We start from the raw sequence: 25,996 nt of genomic DNA on the forward strand, positions 1-25,996 counted from the left end.
CCTCTAAGAAATCGTAAAGAAAAGAAAAACAATCATTTTCCATTAATCACTTTTCATTTCCATGGTTATAGACTTCTGGATTATGCTCAGTTAGATCTTTTGGGACATTGTTTGAAAAAACAATTCACCTTTGGAGATGGGAGGGAGCTGAACAGACTGAAGAAATACCCTTGCCAATACAGCTTCAGAACAAAGATGCAGAATTGCCTCCAGACAACACCCTTCTTTCCCCAAGCACAATTACTAAGGCAGTGAAGCCTTATATACTCAAAACCCTCTTCAGATGTGGATCTGAAAATTACTGCAGTGGAGCAAAGGACACTCATGGATGGAAAGGCAACATGTCAAATTTCTGTCCCAGCAGTATCACTCACAAGCTGTGGGATTAGCTGCCCAAACTGACTGACTTGTCTCTAGATGTTGAGCCTCTACTGCCATTTACAGACACCTCCTCCTCCTCCCTGCCACATGATGCTCATCCGCTGGAGAGTCCTCCTGCTACCTCTCTCCTGACAGCTTTCGTAGAAATTGCCCCTATGGCAAGCAGGAAAATGGCCCACACTAAAAGCTATTTGCACCGTACCAGCTAGCTCAGCTGTCCCAGAGGTGGCCACACTGCAAACCAAGCTCTGGCAGTTTTGCTACAGCAGATTTGAAAATGGATGCATTAATTGTGAAACTGATCACAAAACTGGCCACACAACCACAATGAGGTTTTGCTAAAATACTGGAAGCATCACTGTTTCTATTCTGCAGGGCTCTAAATAAAGCAGTGGTTCTCTTTTTTCAGGATGCTGCACATAATATTTTCAGAAATTACTTCTGCTGCTTCTATTACTTCTAAACACTTTACTAAGTATTCTCCCCTAGCTTTTTTTCTGACGTGCCTCCTCTGCTTATTTACTCACTTCTTCTTTTATGGAGAGTTTTGCCTCTTTCTTCTCAATTGATTCTCTCTTGACCACCTGGCTCATCTGTCCTCTCTTTTTCTAATATCTCCCTGGATTTCTTAAATCTGAAGCTTCCTATCACCTTGTAATATTCAGTTCCCAATTATCCACATGGCCTCCTGTGACCTGTAATTTATATGTCAGCATTAAAAAGCATTAGCACTTGTTAAACTCAAGTACTTTAGGGTGACACTCATTTATTCTCAGTGTAACTTCCTCTTTTACCAAAAATTCAGTCATGGCTGTTTCTTAGCAACAGATTTATCAGAACAGATTTGCATGGAAATCAAATACTCTCAAAAAGGAACTGCTAAAGGGAGCTGATAACATAGCCTTATTCCTGACCACCATTAGAAGCAAATACTACAAAGCAGAATAAAATGGTTTTGTATTTCTGTATGAATCTAATGAACACATGTAGAACAATAGCATCAACTGAAGTAGAAGACTGTATAAACTTCCCTCATTAGTATATCTCTGAGTTGATCTGCAAAAATAATCTTCTTACTTTCAGAGCCTGCAAAACAAAACAATCCTCTCTAGCACTGGACTAGACTCAAAATTGGAGTCTGCAATGGTCACATACAAACAGGTCTCAAAGGACCAGACTGCAAAAGGCAGACACATGCACTTCCCACTTGCACAGAAAAAGCACATGCTCACTTCAAGCACACCAATACTAAATAATCAAGAATCAGACATCAGTGCAGGAACTTAATCACTTAGTATTTCATTCTCTGGAGTCCCCACATTTATACCATGATTTCAATAAATTGAAAGTTTTTCATTTTCACAGTCTTTAGAAATAATCCATTTCCCCCAAAGATTTTTCTACACTGTACTTGAATTTGCCAGGTGAGGTTTTTAATTCTTTCCCTGCCCCCCCCCAAATAACGTGCTAAGCTCCAACTAGCTAGTCAATCAAAAAATGTAGAGAAAAACAAATTTGGGGATAGGGCGAAAGAGTGAAACCAAACATGAAGCATGAAATCCTATGAATAGAAAAAATGACATAGCAATACCAAGAGTCTAATTCCCTTCATCTTAATATCAACCAAGAGTAATTTATTAAATTGACAATTGTGCAAAATCCCTATAAATGACAGTGGAATCAGGACTGCTGTCTTTGTATTAAGAATGACTACAACTTTTCTGGCAAACTCTCTTGTACTGCTGTGGCACTTAGTTGTGTCACTGAAAGCCAGCATCTATAATATATGGCTGCACATGAATTATGTTAGGAATGGGTTAAAGGAATAGATCTGTATTATTCCCAAGAGGCAATGCCAAAAAGGTAATTGCCCATATTTGTACCACTACATTATAGAGAATGACAGTTTCATGTCTTACTAATGTTAAACGGAAAATCTATAAAATCCATTTCTCTTTCTTGCTGAGAAATTAACATAGGACCAAAACCTGAAATTCCAAGTCTGGTCATGCTCAGACAAAACTCCCACTGAAGTCAGTAGGAGTTTTGCCAGGGAGAGGATTAAAGACAGTACGATTTGCTGCATGCTACCAGAAATTTAAAGCTATGGAGATAGGTTTTCATTACGATGCTGCTGGGATTATTAAAATTAGGAAGATTTTGGTCTTTCACCTTTCGGTCACGCAGTCCTGGGGACTTGCAGAGGAGGGACAGATGTAAGGCAGACAAGCCAGCTTGCTGGAGAACGCTTAATAATGGGCTGGGAGCCAGGCGAAGTGAATCCTTCCTGCAGTATCTCCCTTCCCTCTTCCTCTTTAAGGCCCAACAAGCAGGAAAGGGGCAAAGAAGCAAGCCTGGATTCTTAGCAAACAGCACTAGTTGGAGGCAGTGCAGCACGCTCATCATTACAAAACCCTGCTGAAGCCATCTACACTGTCTGTGCCATTCCAGCACTGGGGGCACGCCTGGGTGCACAACCCTTTGGGAGGCTTTAAGCTGGGCTCTGTGCCACCAAGGTAAGACACCTCAGAAGAGAGATGGCACAGAGCAGCCAATACATAAACAGCTTCACTGGGCTTCTGCCGGGGGCGGCTGGACTGCACAGGTAACCAGAGGAGCCCATTATCCCTAGGGGCGTACCTGGCTTTGCAGGGAGGCGACACCACACTGCCTCAGTGTCCTGGGGTTTTGCTGGCTGCTCCCTCCTCTTGGTCATGCTACCTTAGATGGATACAGAAACTCATTTAAAAAAAGTACACGGTTCATCGACTGAGTGGTTGGGGTAGTTTTGTTCTCCAATATAGTTTCCAGAGGCATTAGAATTTGGTTTGTCAAGACAGTACCAACTTTTCTTACTTTACCAGCCTATTCCTCCATGTTTTCATGATGTGGTAGCAAAACCCAAGGAACAAAGATACGACAACTTCAAACAGCTAAGTTATCTAAGTAGCCTGAAAGAGGAAGCAAAAATTAAGTCCTGAGCTACTCACCCATTTAAATTTCTATGAGAAAGCAAGAATAATGTAGGATCTCACGACAGATGTAATTTTTAAAATGAAACTTCATGAGTATGATGACAACAGGTTTCTGATGTTTTTTATGACTAGCAATGTCATCTGGCACCAATTTAATTTCAAATTGCCAGGCAATTATTGATAAAAAATTAACTAATATTCACACCCAGGGATACTTCTTAAAACGCTTAATGAAAAATACATGTTTATTTGCAAAATAAAGATCAAAATCACTTGCAAAATAAAGATCAATACAGCACTAATGATTCAAAAACCAGCACAAAGACATTGGGGTCCTGAATTTAAAATAAACTAGCCCTGTTGAATTAACTCACCCATGTGGGTTCTAAAGCAAGTTTCAAAGTATATATCATACATAAACTCATTCAATACTAGTAGTAAAAAATGAGATTACTTTATTAACTCTGTTAGTAACACATGACTAAAACTGTAATATATAGCACTATTTTACACCTACATAATGTCCTAAAAAATTCTGTAGAGAAAAATGAAACTACAGATCTTACATGGAATCTGGCTATTATGTATTAAACACCACAAAAACCTGACAGTTTTGGAATTAAAATTGCATTGCTTCATTTTGTTGGCATTTCCTTTTTATGTTAAATGTCTGGCAAGACCTAAGATGTTTACTCTTACAAATGTTAACAGACAGTGAATTTTGAGCTTTAAAATTCACCATTCCCAAATAGTAGGGAGTAGTAGTACTTACAAACAGCAAGTATTTAAGTTGGTCTCTTAGCTGATGTGAATTGGTTAAAGGATCTGACTCATACCTTTCTCAGACTCTAACAATTTTGAGTTCCTTGCCGTTTTGCATGCCATGCAGATATATTCACTACTGGACAGATTGATCTGTTAGTATTTTACAGTCACATGGCATAAACATAAACGCAACGCAAGGAAAGACACGGGAAAATCACACTGCACAAGCTGTGTACTTGCAATTGGGATGTGTTAAGTAGCAATGACAAAAAAATTTCAGAATGCTAAAGAAAGCAGTTATACATTACTCAGGGACAATTTAATGGTACACTAACAGCCCTCCCTAGAATCCTGAAGCAGATAAAATTACCTGAGTAAGAGATGTGACTCCAGGCAGGACCACACAGGCATGCACGATTTCTCCTGTCCATAACTGCAGTGATGACAAAAATCTCAGGCGAATAAACACCCTGATTTATTTTAGAGGGGAATACAGTGCTGTTCTCTATATGGGGTCAGAGCCAGGGCTCTGGTGTAACCAGGCAAGCATCTGCACAGACTCTTTGCATCCTGCAACATGCAGATGGAATTCCTTATGAATGCAGCAAGTTAAAATTACATTTATATTCTGTATTAAACAAATAAATCTCACAGTAGCCTGATTTATGGCACCCAAAGCAAGACCGACATGTCTCCAAATGGGAAAAAAAAAATCAGAAGTTTTTCAGAATTTTCACTCCCCTCCAAGAGACAATCAAACCCTTTGTAATTAGACTGATGACAGAATAACTCAGTCTTTCTGTCATCAATCCTCAGCCTCTCTGCTTCATCTGCCAAAGGTTGCTCTTTCCTGGCATGAGTATCTGTCCCCTGGCAATCACTGATCAAACTGCTATCATGTGGGCCATCTACAAATCACTAGTGATTACAGCTGCTCTCATCATGGGCAAAGTTCAGACCAGAACCCAGGAGCAAAAAATGTTAAAGCCCTACAGTTAGAAACAACTGCCCCCAGAGGCAAATGCTATCACCTCCTAAGGACAGGTAACAACTTCACCTGCATCCCAGGGTAGTTGAGTTTAACAGCAACAGGTTTATATATACCTTTGGATTATAACAAAGTGTGAAGTTGCAGCAGGGAATGGAAACTTGGCATCTTCTTTGGAAAGCAAAAGCAGTTATGATAAATCTTTGCCTTCCTCTTGAAGAGGCACATGGCCCTTTTTTTTTAGCAGAATGATGAAGAATGATAAAGTGTGACTCTTTACCTGGAAAGAGATTATGCCAACTCCCAAGGGAAAACCAATGCTGACATATGGGAAAAGGTAATCTGTTATACCACACAGCAAGTAGAAAGCTGGTCTCTGCACATTCTGCTTCAAAAACCATACCTCAAATGCCTGGTGGTTACTAGAGAAAGGAAACACACAGGCAATTCACAGTCAGCTTACCTGATTTTGATTCATACTCTCATAACTAAACAAATGCAGAGTTGAAGGTTTGGGTCCTACTTAAAAAAAGCATTACTGTATTGAAAAATGAGACAGCTGAGCAATTAGTAGCAAGACAGAGTTACTGCTTGTGTGGCAGAAGCCTTCACAAGACCCATCAGGGACTGAGGTATCTATCACTGGGCTACTTGGTACCCAGAAGACAGACTTCACCAAGACAGGGTACAACACAGAGGTAAGTACCTCAGACTTCCAAAAAATTACTTTTGGCTTATGAAAGATAAAACTAAGAGAGAAACTAACTTCCTAGGTCTTTCATCTCATCACCTGACATTAACAGAAAAATCAATAAGCAGGGCTTACCATGAGGAAACCAACACTGAATTTCTTTCATACTTTTAACTTTTGTCTCTCATATTTAAGGCAACATACACTGTTTTGAATCTGAATGAAAATGGGAGTCTTATGTAAATGTTTTCTTCTACAAAGCATAGACTTATTGAGACTTCACATTTTGTTCTAATTCTAATAGTTAATCTATACAGGTACATACAGCCCTTGGATTTTTCCTAGGAGTCTTAAGACATTTAAAAGAAGTGAACCAGCTTCTTATGACTATACATTAATTAGGTACAAGTGCACCAGGAATCTCTGATACGGCTGGCCCTGTTAGCCTTCATTCTGGAACCATCAGTGGCAGAAAAGAGCTAACTTACAAGCTCTGACCTCAGCATCATGCTAGGTCTCATGAGGAAGCATTAAAATTGGTTACATGGCATGCATCTTTAGAAAAAGAAAGGGGAATTCTGGTTTAGGCAGCAAGGCCTATGCCGGGACGTCTGCTGGAGTAAAGACATTACAAAAACTCAGCATAGGCTGACAACAAAGTGAAAGAAATGTTACCCAGCCCTCAGACAAGGGTTTATATAGAACTAGCTGTTTTCTTGGATCATGTTCCCTGAGGCAGGGGTTGATGCATCCATTCCTGAGGCATCATTGACTTCAATGCTGTAGACACTGAAATTGTGCTAAAACCCTTCCAGAGTGATGACTCTTCAGTGGGATCACAATAGTCATCAAGAAACTGCACAACCAATTGTCCATCTGGCCACAAAGAGTTTTACCACTTTCTGTTCTCTAACTTCTCATACCTAATGTTAGCTATTAAGAGTTGTTAAACGCAGTATCAACTTGTGCACCAAACAAGAACTCTAATCCAAATTAATTTTCAGCTTTCAAATGCATCTTTCTATTCTCTTTACCCACTTTTGTCTTTTATCACACACTATGAACTGCAGTTTTACATTTTGAGGGAATTATTTTATTTGAAACTCCATTCTCTCTTTATAGACCTTAACAACATCTGACTCCTTCATGGTTAACTCTCCTCTGACGATGAAAGTCCTAGAGCTCTGGATAGTCCTAGAGCTCTGGATAGTAACTTGGAAGCCAAACAAAACATTATCATTTAAATCTAAAGTATCTGTCACTGTCAACAAACTAGCTAGAGAACACTTAATTTAGAAACCTGCACACTGTATTTGCTTTTTATAGGTAAAACACAGTGCCAAACAGGTCTTTCAACAGAATTATCTAAATACCAGAAACCAGAATTTTGTGACATTTGCAACCATTCCCATGAAACTGCAATATACAAAGAACTGCTTATTATGTGCTCTGTATTTTTGCTTTTGAGCCTGATTACTAACATAATATAGGAAGAAACATCAATTACTCAACCTGAAAGGTGATCTTTAAATTAATTTTACTTTTAAAATAGTAACAGAATTACAAACTAACCTATGAAATTAACTTCTTATTCTTGCAGTATGTTAATGGAGAAATTAGATGGATATAACAATTTATTAAGACACAAATAACCAATACATTCTGTTTGTATTTTTTTTTTCTTTAAAAGATCAAAATAAAGACTTCTACAAGAATACTGTTAAGTTACAATTCGTGCTCATTAAAAAAATGAACTCTTGTTTGCATTTTTACACTAATTTGGATTATCAAGAACATTAAGACTTTGTTAGTTCTCATCCTGTTATTTCCTAATTTCCTGAGCAACATAAATGGTTATTTTCACTTTTGCCTTTACTCAGCTTCAGTTTTTGATTGTTCTCCCCAGATAATAACTTCTTCCTCTGTTGAGGCTGCAGATAAATATTAGAGTATTTCAAAGGCAAGCTTGCTACCACTCAAAAAAATATCCAATACATGACAATTTCAGTATGTTCTTCCACTTGGTAAAGGATTTTCATGAATCTAATATTTTATATTGTTTGAATACTTTCTTTAAAATAATTGTATCTACCAGTTTAATCAATACCACAATTTACCTGTAATAGCAAGTCTTACTGAAAGCTTCTCTTAGAGTGGACATTTATATTGAGCCTGTTTCTTCTGGATAGTGAGGATGCATCAAATTAGTTCCAAAGGCATATTGTACATAGATGATAATAAAAAAGCATATTTGTAAACTACAGTACATGACATTATATTTGTGCCAATCGGTGAAAAATTTGAAATTCCCTAAGGGCATATAAAGCAGATCTGGTAAAATGCTCAGAGATATGCTAAGCTCCCAGAAGAGAAAAATGTGACCAAACGTTTCAGAAGCAGCAAGAAAATTATCATGTAATGCAATATCCACCTCTGCTATGGTCCAAATACAGCAATCAAATTTGTGGTAAAATATGACATGCCCTAGTGAAAAGCAAAAAAGCGAAAAACTTGGGCTTAAACTGTGACATAACTATTCCAACATTCTTGTGTACTCTGTTTCATTAGGTCTGTCAAGAAATCCAGATGGTCCAGGCCAACAAATGCAAAGTCCCAAAGCAAAACACACCCTTCAAATCACAGCACTGATGTTTCCTCAAAATTGTTGGAAAATAAGCACAGCTTACTTGTGTAATCCACCAACCAACTTTTTCTACCTTAAATTCTGAGTAGATGAAACATGGCCTGACATGTAAAACTTGCTGCTTTATGGTCAACAGCAGAATATGTAGTCATTTGATCTGAATACACACACACACGACTGAATGTACATGTTAAACACACATACATTTAAATTAAATAGAAATAAAACTATTGCAAACAGGTTTTGAGGGGGCAGAGGGTGTTTTTTAAATAGGGTAACCATTCAAGATGCTATAAAAATACAATTAAGGATTTTAATCTCACTGTTTATCAGAAAACAAAAGCAACAATAAGCACATTTATAACAACAGATAACAGCTGAAGAACTCCAAGATTCACATATTTTCCAATACACTGCACAATTACTAATGAAATACTAGATGTGATCAATTTACAGAGTGAAATACACAATGATAATGAATTATAAAACTTTATTCACCTGCTAATAGTAAGTTCATCAAGTACATTTTTTGTAAGTATAGATTGTCCCAACTGTTATGGTAGTACTTAGGAATAAAAACAATGATTGTCTATTATTTACAAGAATATGAAACAGTTTCAACATGAAGAATTAGAGGGGAAAGAGACAGAAAAGACTCACAGCTTGCTGATGGATTACAGCAAACTATTTTTTACAATGTGATGTTATGTTATGGTAGAAGGCATTTTTATTCTATCATTTAGAATATTACTTTTTTCAACAAGTGAAAAATTAATTTAATTAAAGAATACTTAAGTTCTATACTTTGATAGCAACAGAATTACTCTCTTCCTATTTTTAATTTGACCCTGAAATCTAAGGCAGACTAAAGAACACAGAGCTCTGGCAGTGGAAGACATTTCAAACGTATTTGCCAAAGACTCTGGTCTCGGGTTTGTGCAGTGGCATGGCTGCCCAGTTCTGCTCTTACACTAGTAAAGCCAGTAATATCAATGAAATAGCTATCTCAAAAAAAAAATCTCTGGAAAAAATCAGGATTTCTCTTCCTGTTTTGTCGACATGCCTGAGTAGTGAGCCCTACACTACTTACATCAAGGAAAAAATCAAAGCCATCACAAGAAGGCCATGACTTCACCTTCTACTTGCTTAAATATCAAGATAGTTCCCTGAAATCTTATATGGTTGTTCCTGTCATTCCAGCTGAGGAACAAAGTTACAGTGAAAATGTGTGTGCCATGAGGGGAGTTTCCTCCAATATTAAGACTTAATCTGCTTAGTAACAGTGCTGTGAGTTGGTGCCTCTAGGGACTATGGGGGAATTGCCCTCTTCAAAACGAAAGCAGTTTGGCTCTACACTGCCTGCAACTCTGCTCCAGGCTAGGACACGTGCTTATCCACCACACTCCTTGCAGCTGCAAAAATATAGCTAATCATGGAAGGATGCTATTAACATTAGAAGGCTATGGCATGTCCATATCAAAACAATACACACTTTAATGTGGGCTTTTTATCTTTTTTTGATGAAAATGTTAACTAGTTAACCTTGAGGTTTTAATTACAAGACAGTAACATATTCTAGAAGTTCAATCATACAGTCTACATGCTTGTGGAACTTAACAGCTCTATTTCCAATTAATACATCATTTTCTGTTTTCACAGCAGATTTAATTTGTATGTACAAAAGAAAAACAGAACAAATGGAAGCCAGCTTCAAAAGTTTGGGCATACACATTCCCATGAAGTAGGACAATGAAATGGGCTATGAAACATGTGAAATACACAGTACCAATGTTCTCTGTGCTCCTTATAATATTGTATTTATAGTTCTCAATACTTCCAACCATCCACGAACTCTTGCTGTGGAGATCCGATGACAAAATCTGGCAAAACCTGGGGCTACATTATAATCTGGAATACTCTACACCATAACGTAATGACAGCAAAGCCTTTCAAAAGGACATTCAAAGACCCTCCACATTTGTACCCTATGGAGAAGAGAGCTTACCACAGCTCATGAAGAAGGATGTTGAGCTCTCTCAAGAACAGAAGAGAAGGAAACACAGAAACACTGAAAACTGGAAGGAAGAAAAGAAGCCAGACAGAATGATGAGGAAGAAGGAGGAGGAGGAGGACGAAGAGGAAAAGAAAATACTAAAAAACTTCAGGTAAGCTTTTGGGTTCTTCTTTTGCAATGAATACGAATGAAATACTTAGCTGCCCAATCCATTAATAACTTCCAAATTATTTCAAATGTTACATATGCAACTGGAAAAGGACAGCTGAATTAAAAAGATGTCAGAGAGGATGCATTCTTTTTGTCTGTCAGATAACGGCTTCCAACTTTACAAACCATTTGCAAGTTTTTAACCATTCAAACAACTGCAAAATGCTGGTCCACATGCTTATGATTAATTGTCAACTTGTCATGGATGGTCAGGTGAAGGGACTGAGAAACTGGACCTTTGTATGAATGCTGTTGTGTAAAGAGCCAGTAGGAAGTGTACCGGTCATTCCTACATGGCAAACTTCCATCAGTTTTTTAATCTTTGAAAAACTGTACTTTGGGATTGGCTGCACCCTAGGAAAGAAACAGATTTCTACTGCTTCTGCCAGCAGTCAAAAAAGAAAGAGCAATTCCTGCAAGAACTATTTGAAGTAGAATTGTTTCCAACTAGCTGTCCACAGGTTTTCTTGGCACTATTTGCTGCCCCTAAGGATCTTACTCCCACTGAAATGAATAGTTTCCTTCAGTGCTGCATGGGAGAGATCCAGCTGGTAGTCAAAGGCAGTGGAAAGGCCAGGGACTGCCTTGCACAGGTTAGGATACCCAATCACACACATATTGCCATGCAGATGTGTCACAACGACCCCCATCTGCCCTGGTGGTGAGCTCCCATAAATCCCACCAAAAAAAGACAGGGTCCCCAAACACCTTTCTGCAGCAACAGCAGGGCCCCCACCTTGTCTGGCATGGCAGGCAGCTGCAGCAAGCACAACACAGACCCCAGGCTCTGCATGGGAACAATGAACTTGTTTGCAACATAGACCTGTCTGCTGGTCAAACTTCACCAAATTCAACATGATCAGGTTTACTTAACAGACCAGATGATACACCGTGCCTCACAGCAAAACACCCCCAGCAGTGCTTCCTCTCCAGTCCCCCAACTAATCTGCCCATCAAACTGCTCAACAGCTTATCTCAGTACTTAGCTATGAGTATGTTAAACGTCAATTTAAAGTAAATTCTAGTATAAATAAACCCGTTCTAGCAGACATTAGAAATATGCTTTTATTTTAGTTTCATGTCTGGCATGGTAAAAAAAAAAAAAAGCAACTCTGCCTTTAGAGGTTTCATAGCCTTTTTTATTACTCAGTGAAACAATAGAAAAGCTTTTTAATGTCAAATCCTGGATGTTCAGCAACTTTTACCACGTTAATGGTTCCTGTATGATTCTTAGTTTGAGTCTCACTTTATTTTAAGGAGGTCAAGAATTTGTAATTAACTGAGCCCTTTGTAAACCAACACCATTTGGGCAGATCAGAATCTCTACAGTTATAAGCAATGTCACTTACAATCAACCTGAAAGACAGGAACTAGTGGATACTATAATTTTGACGTTAAAAGTTTAGCTCCCTTAGCTTTAAGAGGCTCTGTCCACATACTGAAAAGAAACCATTTTAGGAACATGTAGTCTTTTTCATCAAGCATTAAAAACCTGCGTTAAGACACTATTAGTAACAAATCATGTGCTGTAATCCATAAGGTTCTGTGAATATCTGCATCAAGTAATAGTGCACTGAGTGGCTAATATAAAAGATATAGTACAAAATATGTAAGAAGGATATTCTACTATATATATATAAATATATGTATTTCACTGGTGCATAAATCAGTTGTGGTTTATTAAAGTTACCTCCATGATTACATAAAATCCAAAATACTGTGTCAGTACATGCTGAAATATTTGAAGGTCAAACCTAATCCTATACCATAAAGATGAACTGCAAAGTGCTACAAAATAAATTACAAAAAAATTATGTAAAATCCCCAATCAATAACTGTGCACATTTATGCATATAAATATGAATCAGAAAGAACTAACTTTTAAAACTATATATTTCAAAAATCAACTGCCAAATTCCAGCTCTGCAAGTTTGCCTTTTGCCTGCCAAAAGAAAAGGGTTCAGATTCTCACCTCATTTATTCGGCAATAAATTGTGCATACATAACTGAAATATGTTGACTTTGTCCCAGCAAAACTTAAGACTGAAATCAGGGCTACTGGGTCAAGCTCTGCTCATGATCCAACTTACATTTGATGTAACTCCACTGACTTTAGTTCAAATATTGCTGACCTAAATGATTCTGCATTGATTTAGAATCAGCTCAATGGCATTGGATATTTTTTCAACAGGAGGAGAGATTCAAGGGTAAGCCAGATGTCTGAGAAGACAATAATTAAAAGGGAGTTAAAAAAGAATCAGTAAGCAGAAGAGAAAGTATCTTTCTAAAATAAGACCATGTCCACACAGACTTAAGGAGGAAAAAAGGCAGACATTCCTAATATTGTTTCTGAGGAACAGCAGAACACTTGTTGACATCTAACTTCAAACAGGAACTATGATGGATATTCCTAATTGCTGCCATCCCTTCCCAAATCACCACAGTATGTGTAGGGCGACAAAGACACCATTATTCGTAGGTCATCAGTAGACTTGCAGCTCTGTCCTCTTCTTTAATGTGGGGAGAAGAACACATCTTTGGGACAGATTTTGGAGAAGGGAAGAAAGCACTTGAGCAACTGCAACTCCCCTTCCCTAGCCAGTGGCAAGAGAAAGTAAATATTTCACTACATAGGCCTGGAAGAATGCAAATGTGGACATATTTCTTGACTAATAAGGGTATTGCCAAAACTTGAGCACAGAAGGAATAAAGAACTTGGATGCAAAAGACTGAAGAGAACACAAGAACAAAGTTGAAAAAGTAGGAGCCTTAAAAGGCAAAATGCAAGTAAGTATATGGAGATAAAACAAAGAGTCAAGATAGTATTGTAGAAAGAGAGGGATGGTGTAATGCTGTAAAAGATCTCAGCAAAAGAAAAGACAACAGTGTTTCAATGGAAGAGTGAAAATGGCTGAAATTAAAAAGCAAAAACAATGAAAAGAAAATAGAGGAGAGACAAAACAATACCATCTCTTCTTTTTTACTGAACATAATTGTAAGGAATTAAAATCAAACCATAGCTCAGAAATTTAATCAAAATGCATAGAAATGTAAGCATCTACCTCAGTCTTTTGCTGCTACTCTTTGTAGCTAACTCTTGGTTAAAAAAACAGAAACTTCATCTTCCTTACAATGATTCCCTAAACTGAAAAGATCAAAGTATAAACCAGGATCTGATAGGTAAATAGCATGAAAATGAATGTCTAGTACTGTATCTAAATGCAGTCCCTGCTCTTGCAAAATGCTTGTGCCTTCACTTAGCTTTGTTATAGTAAACTCTCCTCAGAAGAGAGTAGGCTCTCCTCTGAAGTATACTGAAGCATACTCTGAAGTATACTTCACAGTTAAATATGAACAGTTAAATAAGCCTGTAAGTATACAGTCTGAAGGACCAGCCATATAGTGTTATTATTCTTGCTCTTGGCTCAGAATCAGTATTCCAGCCTACTAAAGATCTGTACACTTACCCAAACTTACGCATTATATTGAATAAGCACAACCTAACTGAATGCGTAAGGGATGGCACTGATTCAATACCCAAATGCAGTAACAAACATTATTGCCACCTTTCTGTATACAGCTCATACTCTCCATCTTACTGGTAAAGTCAGTGGAACCACATACATAAATAAGATTTGCAGGCCCAGCTCTGCAATTTACTGCTTTAGGATTTAAGGCCACATCCTGAAATTATACAAGAACTTAACTTTAAGAATGTGAGCATTCCCACTAAAATCAATGAGTTTACACACACACTCAAGTTAAGCATTTGTAGAAGTTTTGCAGAGCCACTTGTGCAATAAAATAACAGCAACTTTGCAGTTCACCTTTGATAAATATTATTTATAAAAACAACATCTTTCCAGTTAAGTTCAAACAGAAAAAAATCGACAGAGGAAACAATATAACGTCATTTCACCTCAATGTCATTTTGGAAGACACAGTGAGGATAAGGCAATACGAAAGAGTGTGATAGCTTATTTCTGGACTTTCTTGAGTTTTATAGCTGCCTCAGGACTTGGTTTCGCCCTGCTCTTGCAAAAACAGCTACTGATTTCAATGTACTTCTACAGTTCTCCAAACGCAACCAATGACTAAAAGAGAAGTCCAAGGGAGGTGGCACTTCACTGGGCAAGAACACTGTCCACTCCCTAGTGTGCAGCATACAGCTTCCACAAGCTCAACAGCCCCTCTCTCATCTTTTCCTTATTTCATTTACCCATCCAGTGGGATCTTATGAAATAAAACAAAACCTAAAAGAAACAAAATAAAATGTGAGACATCATGCTTTAAAAAAAAGTAAAAGAAAAATTAATACAAAACCCCAAACACAAATGAATAATTGACAAGCAAACACATAAACATAAAATGCATTTAAAGCATACATAAAACATTAAATAAAAACCATGAAATTATGAAAATGACAACATTAGCTCTATCTTCTGGCCAATGATTTTATCCATTAACTAAAAATGTATAAGGTGTATTACTCATTTGTCCTTAACATATCAAAATATTCATATTGATCTGTAATGCAATAAATCTAGAATTCTCCAACCAAGGACTATACTATGCATGGGTCAGAAAAAATACCCAGTCAGGTGTCCTGCCTTGCGCAAAGGCCTATGGTGAACAAGCCTGGGTGCGCAATCAAGTTTTCTGTCTTTGGTCTGGTGCACCAACTAAGTGAAGGGAACCCTGCTGTACCACAGAGTTACTGTAAGTACAACACCTGGTTCCTCTGTAACTTTTGTTTCATGCCTTAGATCTGTGCACATCATCCTTCCTGCCTGCTCCAAACAGGCTCCTGTCCTTGATGTCATTAAATGACTTCGTAATGGCAGAAAAAAGTGGAGCTGGGAGAAATATTAGTTCATTATCTTAAAATTTATTGTTTCTAAATATCAACAGGAACTTAAAAATCAACAACTAAATAAGATGGCACATTAAAACACAAGCAAAAACGCCTGAGTCATGTTCTGTTCTGAGATGGAAGAGAAACCTATCCCCCAAAAGTTACCTGACCGTCTAAAGTTAAGAACTTTAAAGGCTATGTTTGGCCCTGTGTGAAATCCAACTATCTGACTCTATAGCATAATTACTTCCTAGAACAGCGTTGTCTTACCCAGTCTGTTGTTATCTGATGCAGTTGAGTTATTATGTACATCACTGTTGACAGTCACCATTACTTGTTCTAATGACATTTGAAAAAAAACATGTGAGAGTTGTACTATTATCCTGCAAATGTAAACTTCATCAGTAGCTTTTGTTCGGTTGGTTTGGGTTTTTTTTTACCTTGCTCTAGTAATTTCTCAATGTTTATAAAAAGTGAAAGCTTATCCATATTCCACAGCACTTTAAACAACAATTCAGATCCAAATCTTGACTTGCTTTAAATGGATGGGACTTACACTATCAGTTTCAAGAGAAGTTGAATTTGACTGTTAGTAATTAAGTAATAATGACTAATTCATTTACATTGCATTTTCTTGCTTGTTCTGACCTTGAGGCACTCTTAGTACTTCTACACTGAAAGTAGGTAATGGCACATTCAGAAGCTGAACATACTAGCTTTGAGCCACCGAACATTTCCAAATGGGTGTGACAAAATTCCTTTTCTCTGAAACAATTGATAAGGTTTGGTGTAAGGTGCCAAGAAAAAACAAAGGCACCTGGCTAATTCACAGATAAAAATATAGTATCAGTTGAAGTGAGCATCATTTCAGAACAGCTAGGCTTCTGCACAGGGACTGTTTTACCTGGAGAGAAAGGCTCTAGGCTAGACTGACATTGAGTAGATGAGTTTCTTATGGTCATATCCACATGTAGTGATGAGTATCTTAAGAACCTGTAAGGAACACTACATTATTGTTGGAATCTGTTCTCTTACTGAAGCTTACATCATTCGGGTCCTTGCTACTTCTACTGCCTCCTCTCACACACATAAAATATCTTAAAGTGAATTAATATAGTTTTGCCATACCATGAAATTCTCAATGGGAGAATTCAAAACCAAAACCATATAATTGAAAATTCAGTTCATCACAAAGTATATTAACATCACAGACCTAAAAGCCTACTCTAATGTCAAGAAAAATGCACAGCTGTAAAATACATTGACCTTCATGACTCTCTATGTATGTTACAGACTCTGTCTAACAGAGTTTGAGGAAGACTGAAGATCCATTTCTGCACATGGTACAAAGGTGGCAGGCTTTTCGAGGCCTTTCTGCAGTATTTTTACTGAGTCACTGTAGTTAATCATTATCTCCTAAGTAATTTTCTGAAGGACGTTAGGAAGCTACAGGTTAGACAGAAAAAGAGAAGTATCATCAGGGTTTTGGTAGTCTAGAATTGAAAGCTACTGCATGGTTGCTACCTTCCCTTCACATTTCCTAGGCCATTCAGATTTCCACTGTGGAATTTTGTTTTCTTAAATCTGTGAGATTGCATACATTCTTAGACACTAAGTCAAAGGACAGATATATGTATTTACATAAAAACACACAACTATACCACACTTTTAACTACTAAAGCACATCATCATAAGTGAAAGCTTTCTGGCCTTTTAGTTTGTTCCTTACCTGGTCTGCTGCAATCACAGTGAAATGACATTGCTGTGTTTAAAGTCACCTCTGAATTTTCATTTGAGAAGTTCTTAACTGATGAACTACTATTTAGTGTACAGTAATATGCAAAACACAGGCGGACAATAGATCTGCTTATATTCTTAGTTGCATATGCATGTATATTACTAACTCTAGTAGTCAACAGGCATGTCTAAAACAACCAGCATGGAATAAGCCTGAGACCTAGGACCTGAGCAGTCTACAGAAGTAACAAGTCCACAAGGGAGTACTGCAAGTCCTATTGAAGGCACAAGAACTAATCACAATAAATACATCTTTCAAAGAAACAAATGGTTAATAAAAGTGAGTCAAAAAAAAAAAAAAGAAAGAAAACAAAAAGGTAGAAAGAAAGATTCTATTGACTTTATTCACTGAAACATGAAAAGCAACCAGGTAAAGTACGCAGAAAAGAAAAGGACACAGAAATACAGAATAATTGTGGAGTGTTGGAGGGTGGGGGGGAATAGGAAGGCTCTGACAGGACACAGGTGAAATGGAGCAAGGAAAAAGGACTGAAATATAAAGACACAGAAACTGAACAGAAGTGCTTTAAAAAAATGGTCCTGGGGAAGGTAGAAAAAGCTGCAAACTCATTAAGCAGCAGGCAATGTGGACTTAATTTGTACACTAGATCTCCCGCTATTGGAGTCATTGAGCTAACAGAGGCAAAATATTTCGGGCAGTGGTTATTTAGAAGATTATTTCTCATGTCCTAGCTGCCAACCTCTCATCTGGCTTCTCAGAATTCAAAAGTAGTCAGTTAGGCAGGTTGAGGCAAAGCCTGATTTTGGCTTGTGTTGCTGCTGGGGCACTGGATTCTGAGTTTAAGATTAGTTTTAAAAAAACACTGCTGTTATGTAAGCTGCCACTCAGACTTGCGGAGGAAAGTACACTAAAGAATAAAAATAAAAACCTCAAAATAAAAGTGGAAGAGAGAAAAAAAGCTATCCAACTTGCCTGTACAAGGAATGACAGAACTTCATTCATCCTTTAAGGGAACACTATGTATCTGTCTCTCCTAGATGCAAATGTGTCCAAGACAATAAAGAATATAATGAGTAGTTTAAATTGTAACCTGCTGATACTTTATTTCCAATATCAGTTCTTCATTCAGAGAGTTTTGAAGTGAGCACTGTGTTCATTATTAATCTTAAACATTTTAATGATTTTGCAATACACTATTTTGGGAACATCAAATTTAAGTCTAACTGCTCTCCCCCAAAGAGAATATCCTACAGAAATTGTAGTTTGAATTATGTTATTAATATGGATCCAGTTGAGCCAACACTGAGGATTTTTTTAATCCTACAATTGGCTTTCTGGAAGTAACACAGCTGATTATTTCATGAGCCTTGCAGATCTGTATCTCAGATACCGGATGATCTGTAACTTCTAAGAGTTTACTGTCATTGGGAGCTGAATAAAATGCCTTTAAGACCAATTGTTTTTAGCTTTTCTATTCATTAGAGAAAAAAGCATAAAAATAAAAGTATAATAGCAAACCCCCACATGTTTATATATACTGAAATCATTCTGAAAGAAGAGGCTTTCATAAACACGATCCTTTTAATATGTAAAGAAGGCAGGTTTTTTTCCTCCTTTAACCAGCACACAACACAGAACTGAGCAGTTAATGGCATCATAACATCTCATTCATTGCCATATTTGGAACATTACTATTACGGTGATAGTCACATATTCATGGGCTTGACTTCTACCTGTCCCAAACAATCTCGATCACACCCCTTCTCACTGGCTATGTTCCCTACAAGCTTTCACCTGAGTCATTCAGGAAGGAAAATGTTATGACACGGTCATATTCTGAACTTTTTTTCACAAAGTGAGATGATAAATTTTAGTTGTCTGAAATCCTTTTTATTCCAACAGGATTTGAAATAATATATTCCAGTTAGTTGTACATAAATTGGACGTCTGCAGTCAAACTTTCTTGGTCATTACAAACCTGACCTGAATTCATCCAGAGTAAATAAAAGTTTCCTGTAATGATGACTTAACTGAATTCAAAACTAAATTTCATATACTCACATCCTACCCTCCAAATATGTCTCTGCATATGAGTTGCATAAATTTGGGGATCATGTATGTAAACCCAAGCACTCAAGGGAAAGGACAAGCAAAAGGAGTGTTGAGCAATTGAAAGTTTCTATGATCAGTCTCATTACACTTTCTCTCTTCACCAAGTACATATGGTTTATCCTAAGCAGACTGTTACCTGGGACCTTGATCCAAACAGAGTATTTTGAAACAAAAATCAATTTACATTTTTACTTTTTCCAGCTTGGAGGAAATCAAGCATAACACGATATGTATCTCTGATCTTTTTAAATGAACAGTGATTTATACGGAGAAAGTTCAAACTGCTGAGTGGAAGGGAGGAAAGCAAAGAGAAGATGTAGCTGCATTACCTAAGAAGGTATTCTCATCCAATTTTTCAGTTTCTGATTTCAAGTAGAAAATTAAATGAAACATTTCATTCCTAGTTTTATTTGCTTCTTGGATCCAAGCCACTACTTCAAAGAGCAGTGCTGGTTAATGCTGTAGCAAAATGAGGACAAAATGTCACTTCATTTTTATTGGAAAGCAAGGAGAGGCTTCTGGATAGGTTTCTGCAGAAGACTTATTGCACAAAGAAAAATAATGTCCTGCCTCCCTAAAGCAACGCCTACACAGCAGCAGAAGATAAAGTTGTCTGAAGCAATCCATATTTTTCTTAGGATTTTGCAGATTTTGTATGCACCAGGCTTAATACTGCCTTGTGTTTTAGAGCACAGTAACATAAATATTTAATACAACTTTTTCTTTCTTTCTAAACATCACTTTTACCCCATGAGGCACTTAAACAGTATTTTTCATTCATGTCATTGAAAGTCCTAATGACATACATAAATATTACTTTTCTTATCTAAAGATAACAGCATTGATAGAAGACAAACAAATGAAAACCAAAAACCTGAAAACACACAGGCTTGGCCACAATCAACTTATTAGAGGCCAGGGATTCCCAGAAAATTCTGGATCTCAGTTCCACATTAGTCTCTCTTTCCAGATTAGATTTTCCAATAACTGAATTTACTTAGTAATTGGAAAAACTAGAACCAGAAGAGATTAAAGTCTATCCCATGAAGTTGTACATCAAGATAAAGAGTCTTCACCCTCTTAGGCACTTCAGTTGCTTACAATAACAGGAAGGCAGTACACAATACAATATCATATTAACCTCAGGACTATTTATAGTAACCCAAAACATAGAGTTTTTGCTCTCCTTTACACTTCTCCAAAATACCGCAATACCTTAGAAAGACTTCTTTTCCACTATAACTAGCTTTTGCTCTAATGTTTGATTTTATGCTCCACAGATAAGGATACATAGTTTGTCGTTTTATGGATGCTGCCACCTGTATGAGATTTCCAAACGGGCTTAATAAAATCGGAGCCATTAACATTAGTGTTGCAGGCAGCATTCAATCTATTTAATGGTTTGTTTCATTGATCTACAAGTTCATAAAATGAGAAAGGGGGTCAAACAGAATTATATGTACTTCAGTACAGAACCCTATAAACCCTATAAAGCTGTTCTCAGTGTGAAATGAGTTAGAACCAAGACATAGTAAAACTTGACTGGTCTACTCAGCATTTTAGAGGCCAAGAATATTTTGGGCTAACAGTCCTCTACATTGCTAAAAAGGATCATTTCATATCTTAATCAGTTTTTCCTTAGTTTGATTTGGAGTTTTTATTTTATTTCCTGGTATGATACATTGGAAGATGCGCTCATTTTCCAAGCAGGCAGCAGAAAATGAAACATTTGTGCTCAGCACTCTTAAGAAGAAAATATTGCAGCTTTCTCAAGGAGAGTCATTACCCTCAAGTCTTCCAGCACAATATCCAACAGACATTTCCTTTTACAGTACTGCTGCTGATGCCATAGTTGTTTCACTTGCTATTGATTAGTCAGAGTCAAGGACATTAAAAGCTGAAGCTCAAAGCACCAGTGCTCAGAGCTAGTCAGTACATATATTTTGCATGCTCCTAATTCAGGGACAGGTTAAAGTGAAAAAGAGTGTGAATATGCAACTGTTCAGACTCTGAAACTGAACCCTGCAGTAACAGCAGCTTCCCATGGAACCACAAAACACACACATTAATAGAAACCCAGTTCATAGGAAAGGGCATAGCAATTACTATCTGCATACACATTTTAAAATATGGATGTCTGTAGGTTATTTTACACCTCATTTGCATGAAACACTGTATTCCCAACAGATCAATCAATATATCAAGGAATGCTTTCTCAAAGCTTTCTGCAAATACTCAAAAAGTCAAAGCTGTTAAGAAAAAAGGCTGTTTACCTTATGACATCCCTAGCATTTGTGTTCAATACACTCATTGGTATGCATGTAAAATACAGAAATGCTACTACACAGATACACTTTTGACAAGTGTCAGTTTACAGCCACAAGAAAAAAGATCAGAACACATGAAGGACACAGCATAATTATATTTTACCCCTTTGAAAAAGATAATCACTGTCAACTTCAAAACCATTCTGTCTCTACCTGAATACTGAAGCCAACTCTACCATCACGTTAGCTTGCATAATTCCAAGGATCAACAAATATTCCACATTTTCAATACATGGCCTTTTGACAAGAACTGGCAAGCCAGTTTTTCTATACAAATTAGGGAAATAATGTTGCTCATTCCTGTACAATAAGAGTTATGGAACTGCATCATATATACTCATTTATAATGGAATTATTTTGCTTACTATTGTCTTACAACAATATTAACTCCTTTGATCATTACAGGCCTCATAGTCACTATGAGCAATTCTCCAGCTTCCTTTCTATGACATTTTACCTTGAGTCTGTGAAGTCTGAATGCTTCTTACAAGATGCATCTCCTAATCACTGAGTTCCTACTGTAAAACAATTTTTTTTTTCTTATTTCATTAATATCAAGTGCCTTCCTTTACAGTCACTACTATTCAAGCACCTCTATGTGGCAACTAGTGATCTTCCTTAAAAAAATTGATCTGTGTGTGGTCAACGACCAGGATAATGGCCTGACAGCAAGCAACCAAGAGCCAAATCCCAGCTAGCTGTCACTGTTTTGCTCCGTGTACGCTACTACATAATTTCTGTGCATCTTTTCTTCTTCCATCCTGTGCAGACTTTAAGGTCTCAGGGCCAGAGAGCACTGCTCCATTTTGACACAAACTTGGCTCAAGTATTTCACCCTACAAATTCTCTCCTGACAGAAAAATTAAGACTTAGGTCCCACAGGGAAAAACCCCAAATTCCCCAAAAGCCCTGCTAGTTATCTCTTACCACAAATCCTTCTGTAATAGCACAGGGAAGAGACAATCTTACAGTTGCCTTCCACTGAACTTTATCTACATCAGTCTTCCTCCACAGCAACACATGGGCTTTGAGGGAAGAGAAAAAATGAGGCATGGGTTGTTTCCTCATGAACCTCATAGTCTGGATTTATACTCCTGAAAAGCCATTTCAAAGTCTGGCACATATTCTGTAGGCAGCTTGAAGTATATACATACAGGTCCTGCACCTCTTCCAAGGCTCCAGGGACCTTCCTTTCTCTCCAGATACTGCAGTAAGTTGGAATCACACCAAAGACACTGCTTGGCTGTGAATGTCCCTGTGATTCCTCCCAAACACAGAAGATGGACAATATTTTTAAGGAAAAATACTGCACAACACAGTACTAAATGAAGCAGTTTGAGTCTTCTGAATCACAGCTGCTCAGAGCCAAAGTGAAAATAATGTACACTTACTCCAGTCTGGCCTTGGTTTGCTTCACTCTGTTCTCAGTTTTACATGGGCACAAAATGGATCTCCATTCAAAGAAGCACTCTTTACAGGATACATCAAGGAATGGAGAAGGAAAATGGTGCTGGGGAAAAGGGAAGCTCCCACTCTTTGTATTTATGAATGCTACCTCTTACAGCACCTTTTTGACAGAACAGATCACATACTATATTTAAAAGGCTAACTGCACCTAACTTACAGCCAAAAAGCTCCATCTGAAGACTCAGTGACTTTACGGAAGAAAGTAAACAATTTTACTAAATGATACCATGTAATTATAAACTTCATTAACATGAAATAAATTACATGTGAGTCTATAATGGATACCATGTTTAATTGCTTATTGCTGTAACTGCAAGGGGAGGCTATTAGCAAGTAAGTGAATAAGACTCTTTCTCTTATTTGAAACTATGTTCCTGCAACTGGAGCTGCTGGGTTTCTCATCCGTGTCTGCCACGCAGTATGCTATATATGCGGTAAATCCTATTCAAATCCTGTTTGTCTGCTAGCACTGATGCACTGGGAACAGAACCTTCCAAGCTGTGTGAACAACAACAGAAATATCCTTTCCTTCTCTGTGCATGTGGAACAAACTCCTGTCCTGTTACCCAGCCAAAGAACATATTACCCAAACATATTACTGTCATATAACTTTGTAGGGACGAAACCAGGAAAGGAATGGTGCTATTGCTCAGTTATTTCTGTAAGCTTTGCCAAGGTGTGTCTTCTAAATTTCCCTCTTTCTATGAAAGAATTGGCTCGTACCCATATTAAGGTTAACAAAATGCTTGAAATGCATTTGAAATACAAAGACATTTCTTCTGAAAGAAGAGAGACTGATGCTTTACTTGGTGACAATTACCCCTAAAGGCACTATTTAAGAAATCCAGAGTCCTCAGTCTTCACAGTCAAATCCCTTTGCCTTTTCAATCAATAAATAGCCAAACCAATACACCTTGCTCTTCCTTGGTGAGGCAAACAGACTGATTGCCTAACATTGAGCTTCAGAAAGCAAACAGGTCTCAGCTTGCAACAATCACGTCAGGAGTCCTTGGAACCTGGCAGTGCTTTGGCCACGATGCTGCTAGCACTGGCCAAGGTGGTGCTTTCTACTTGTGCTACTGTCACTGCAGAAAAAATCAGCAATAGGGCTTACTCCTGTTTTCCTTTCATGAGATGGGAGTTCCCATCTCATCCCCACCTCCCCAACTTCCTCCAAGAAAATAAACTCAGACTTACTAGGAGCAAGGCTACTGCAAACTAGAGTGTGAATGACTCCACCCTACCAGAGTAATCATGTGAGTTCAGATGTGGAACAGACAGATGACAAGATCCAAACAGTAGATAACAAGACAAAAATTCTTTAGTGTAAATGGGATGTGCAAGATTAGTTGCTTCCAGGCCTATCTACCAAGCTAAAGACTTCAAAGACAAACAGGGTCAGGGCGCATTTGTGCCAGTAAATAAAAAAAGGCCGGAGCACAGGCTTGAGCAAGGGTCTATCTTCTTTTTTATCCACAATTATTTAATCTGTATTAAATTAAGGTACCATTTTGGCCTAAGAAAGTAGCACTCTCCCAGACAATGTCCCAGTAAGGTTCAAAGGACAGCATAAGTCAGGAATTATTTACAATACACAGTATGTATGAGGCGACCTTATTTGAGGGACGAGGAAGAAGAGAGTTTTAAACATATGGACATAATCTATGCCTTTCCCTAAGGGCCTGAGAATGTACCCTAGCCCTCTTTGCTTTGATGGCATACTGGTAGCCTCAAACACTGCTGCGCTTTGCCCCAGAACTGAGTGAAATTATATAGTACATGCAAACCACTCACTGTACCTACTCTCCAGGGAGACCACTTAACAGATAATACAGAACTGAGTTATTTCTGATTACCTGAAGTACAGTGGAAGAAGTGAGTCAGTTATGTGAAATGCATGGTAGCATTGCAACTGGTTAAATAATTTTCAAAATAATTGTACCAAATTTGTTAACATAGGACAGAAAAGCCTGGTATTTGGCCAGTTCTCATTATTTAGGCTTGGTGCCATGAATCTATTGATGCAACAGAAAGCAATTTTTGACATTCTGTCTGAAAAATGTATTAATAGGTAATTGACAACTGTTGTGATTTTACTCGTCTGGACTAGAAAATAAGATGATGATTGAAAGCATGTTAGCAAACTTAAAACCAAAACTAAAACAAAAAACCAAAACCCACTCATCTAAAGACACTATTTTAAACATGATATTTGGGACATTTCCCTAGATATACAGCTGGGATTGCTTACACCAAATGCATTCTTACCAATTGCTTCACAATGTATTTGTAATGAGCAAAACAAGAGAGCACATTACATTCTCACACTGTTACTTAGTCCACACCAATTTATCAAATATTTCAATAGAATAAAATCTCTTTCAAGCCCTGTTCAAAGCCCTGACATTTACACAAAAATTTCCCAGATTCATAAAGGAACCTAACATGCATTATTAATTATTCACAATTTTGTCTGCATATTTTTTTTTTTTACCAAACATGTATGTATACATGTACATATAGATAATAGGATAGATACAGCCCAGAAATATAACTGAAACCAAATGCAGTATTTTATAATGACATCTGTTCTAAGAATAAATAATTCTGTAAATTCACCAGTTATGTTTAAAAACTATACAGTCTTTGCTCTTTATAGGTTAGGAGTCTGAATAGCTTTATCATCTCACCTTCATTGTCGCAGTCTTGCAATGAAAGCCATATTTGATCTACCAGACCAACTCCTTTTACTTCACCATGAACTGGAATGGAATGCATTACCATTAATGCAATTGTCAAGAGTTTGGT

General features: G+C 37.5%; 1 protein-coding gene across 6 annotated transcripts in view; it reads right to left on the reverse strand.

Moving 5' to 3' along the window:
• The window catches only part of NTRK2 (neurotrophic receptor tyrosine kinase 2), a 213,529-nt gene that overhangs the window by 106,191 nt on the left and 81,342 nt on the right, over nt 1-25,996 (reverse strand). The window contains exons 12-13 of one of the 6 annotated variants that reach the window (XM_049795661.1): nt 15,794-15,862; nt 11,786-14,921 (exon numbers count right to left, since the gene is read on the reverse strand). The exons of 3 other annotated variants lie outside the window; for them this stretch is intronic. In XM_049795661.1, the coding sequence (XP_049651618.1) occupies nt 14,884-14,921; nt 15,794-15,862 (107 nt within the window). In that variant the 3' untranslated portion in view covers nt 11,786-14,883. Of the gene's footprint in view, nt 1-11,785; nt 14,922-15,793; nt 15,863-25,878; nt 25,951-25,996 lie in introns of those variants that run through there. 2 more of the 6 variants (XM_049795663.1, XM_049795662.1) reach the window with 2 other exon arrangements.

The sequence above is a fragment of the Accipiter gentilis genome, chromosome Z (assembly GCF_929443795.1).
Source record: "Accipiter gentilis chromosome Z, bAccGen1.1, whole genome shotgun sequence".
NCBI classification, from domain to species: Eukaryota; Metazoa; Chordata; class Aves; order Accipitriformes; family Accipitridae; genus Astur; species Astur gentilis.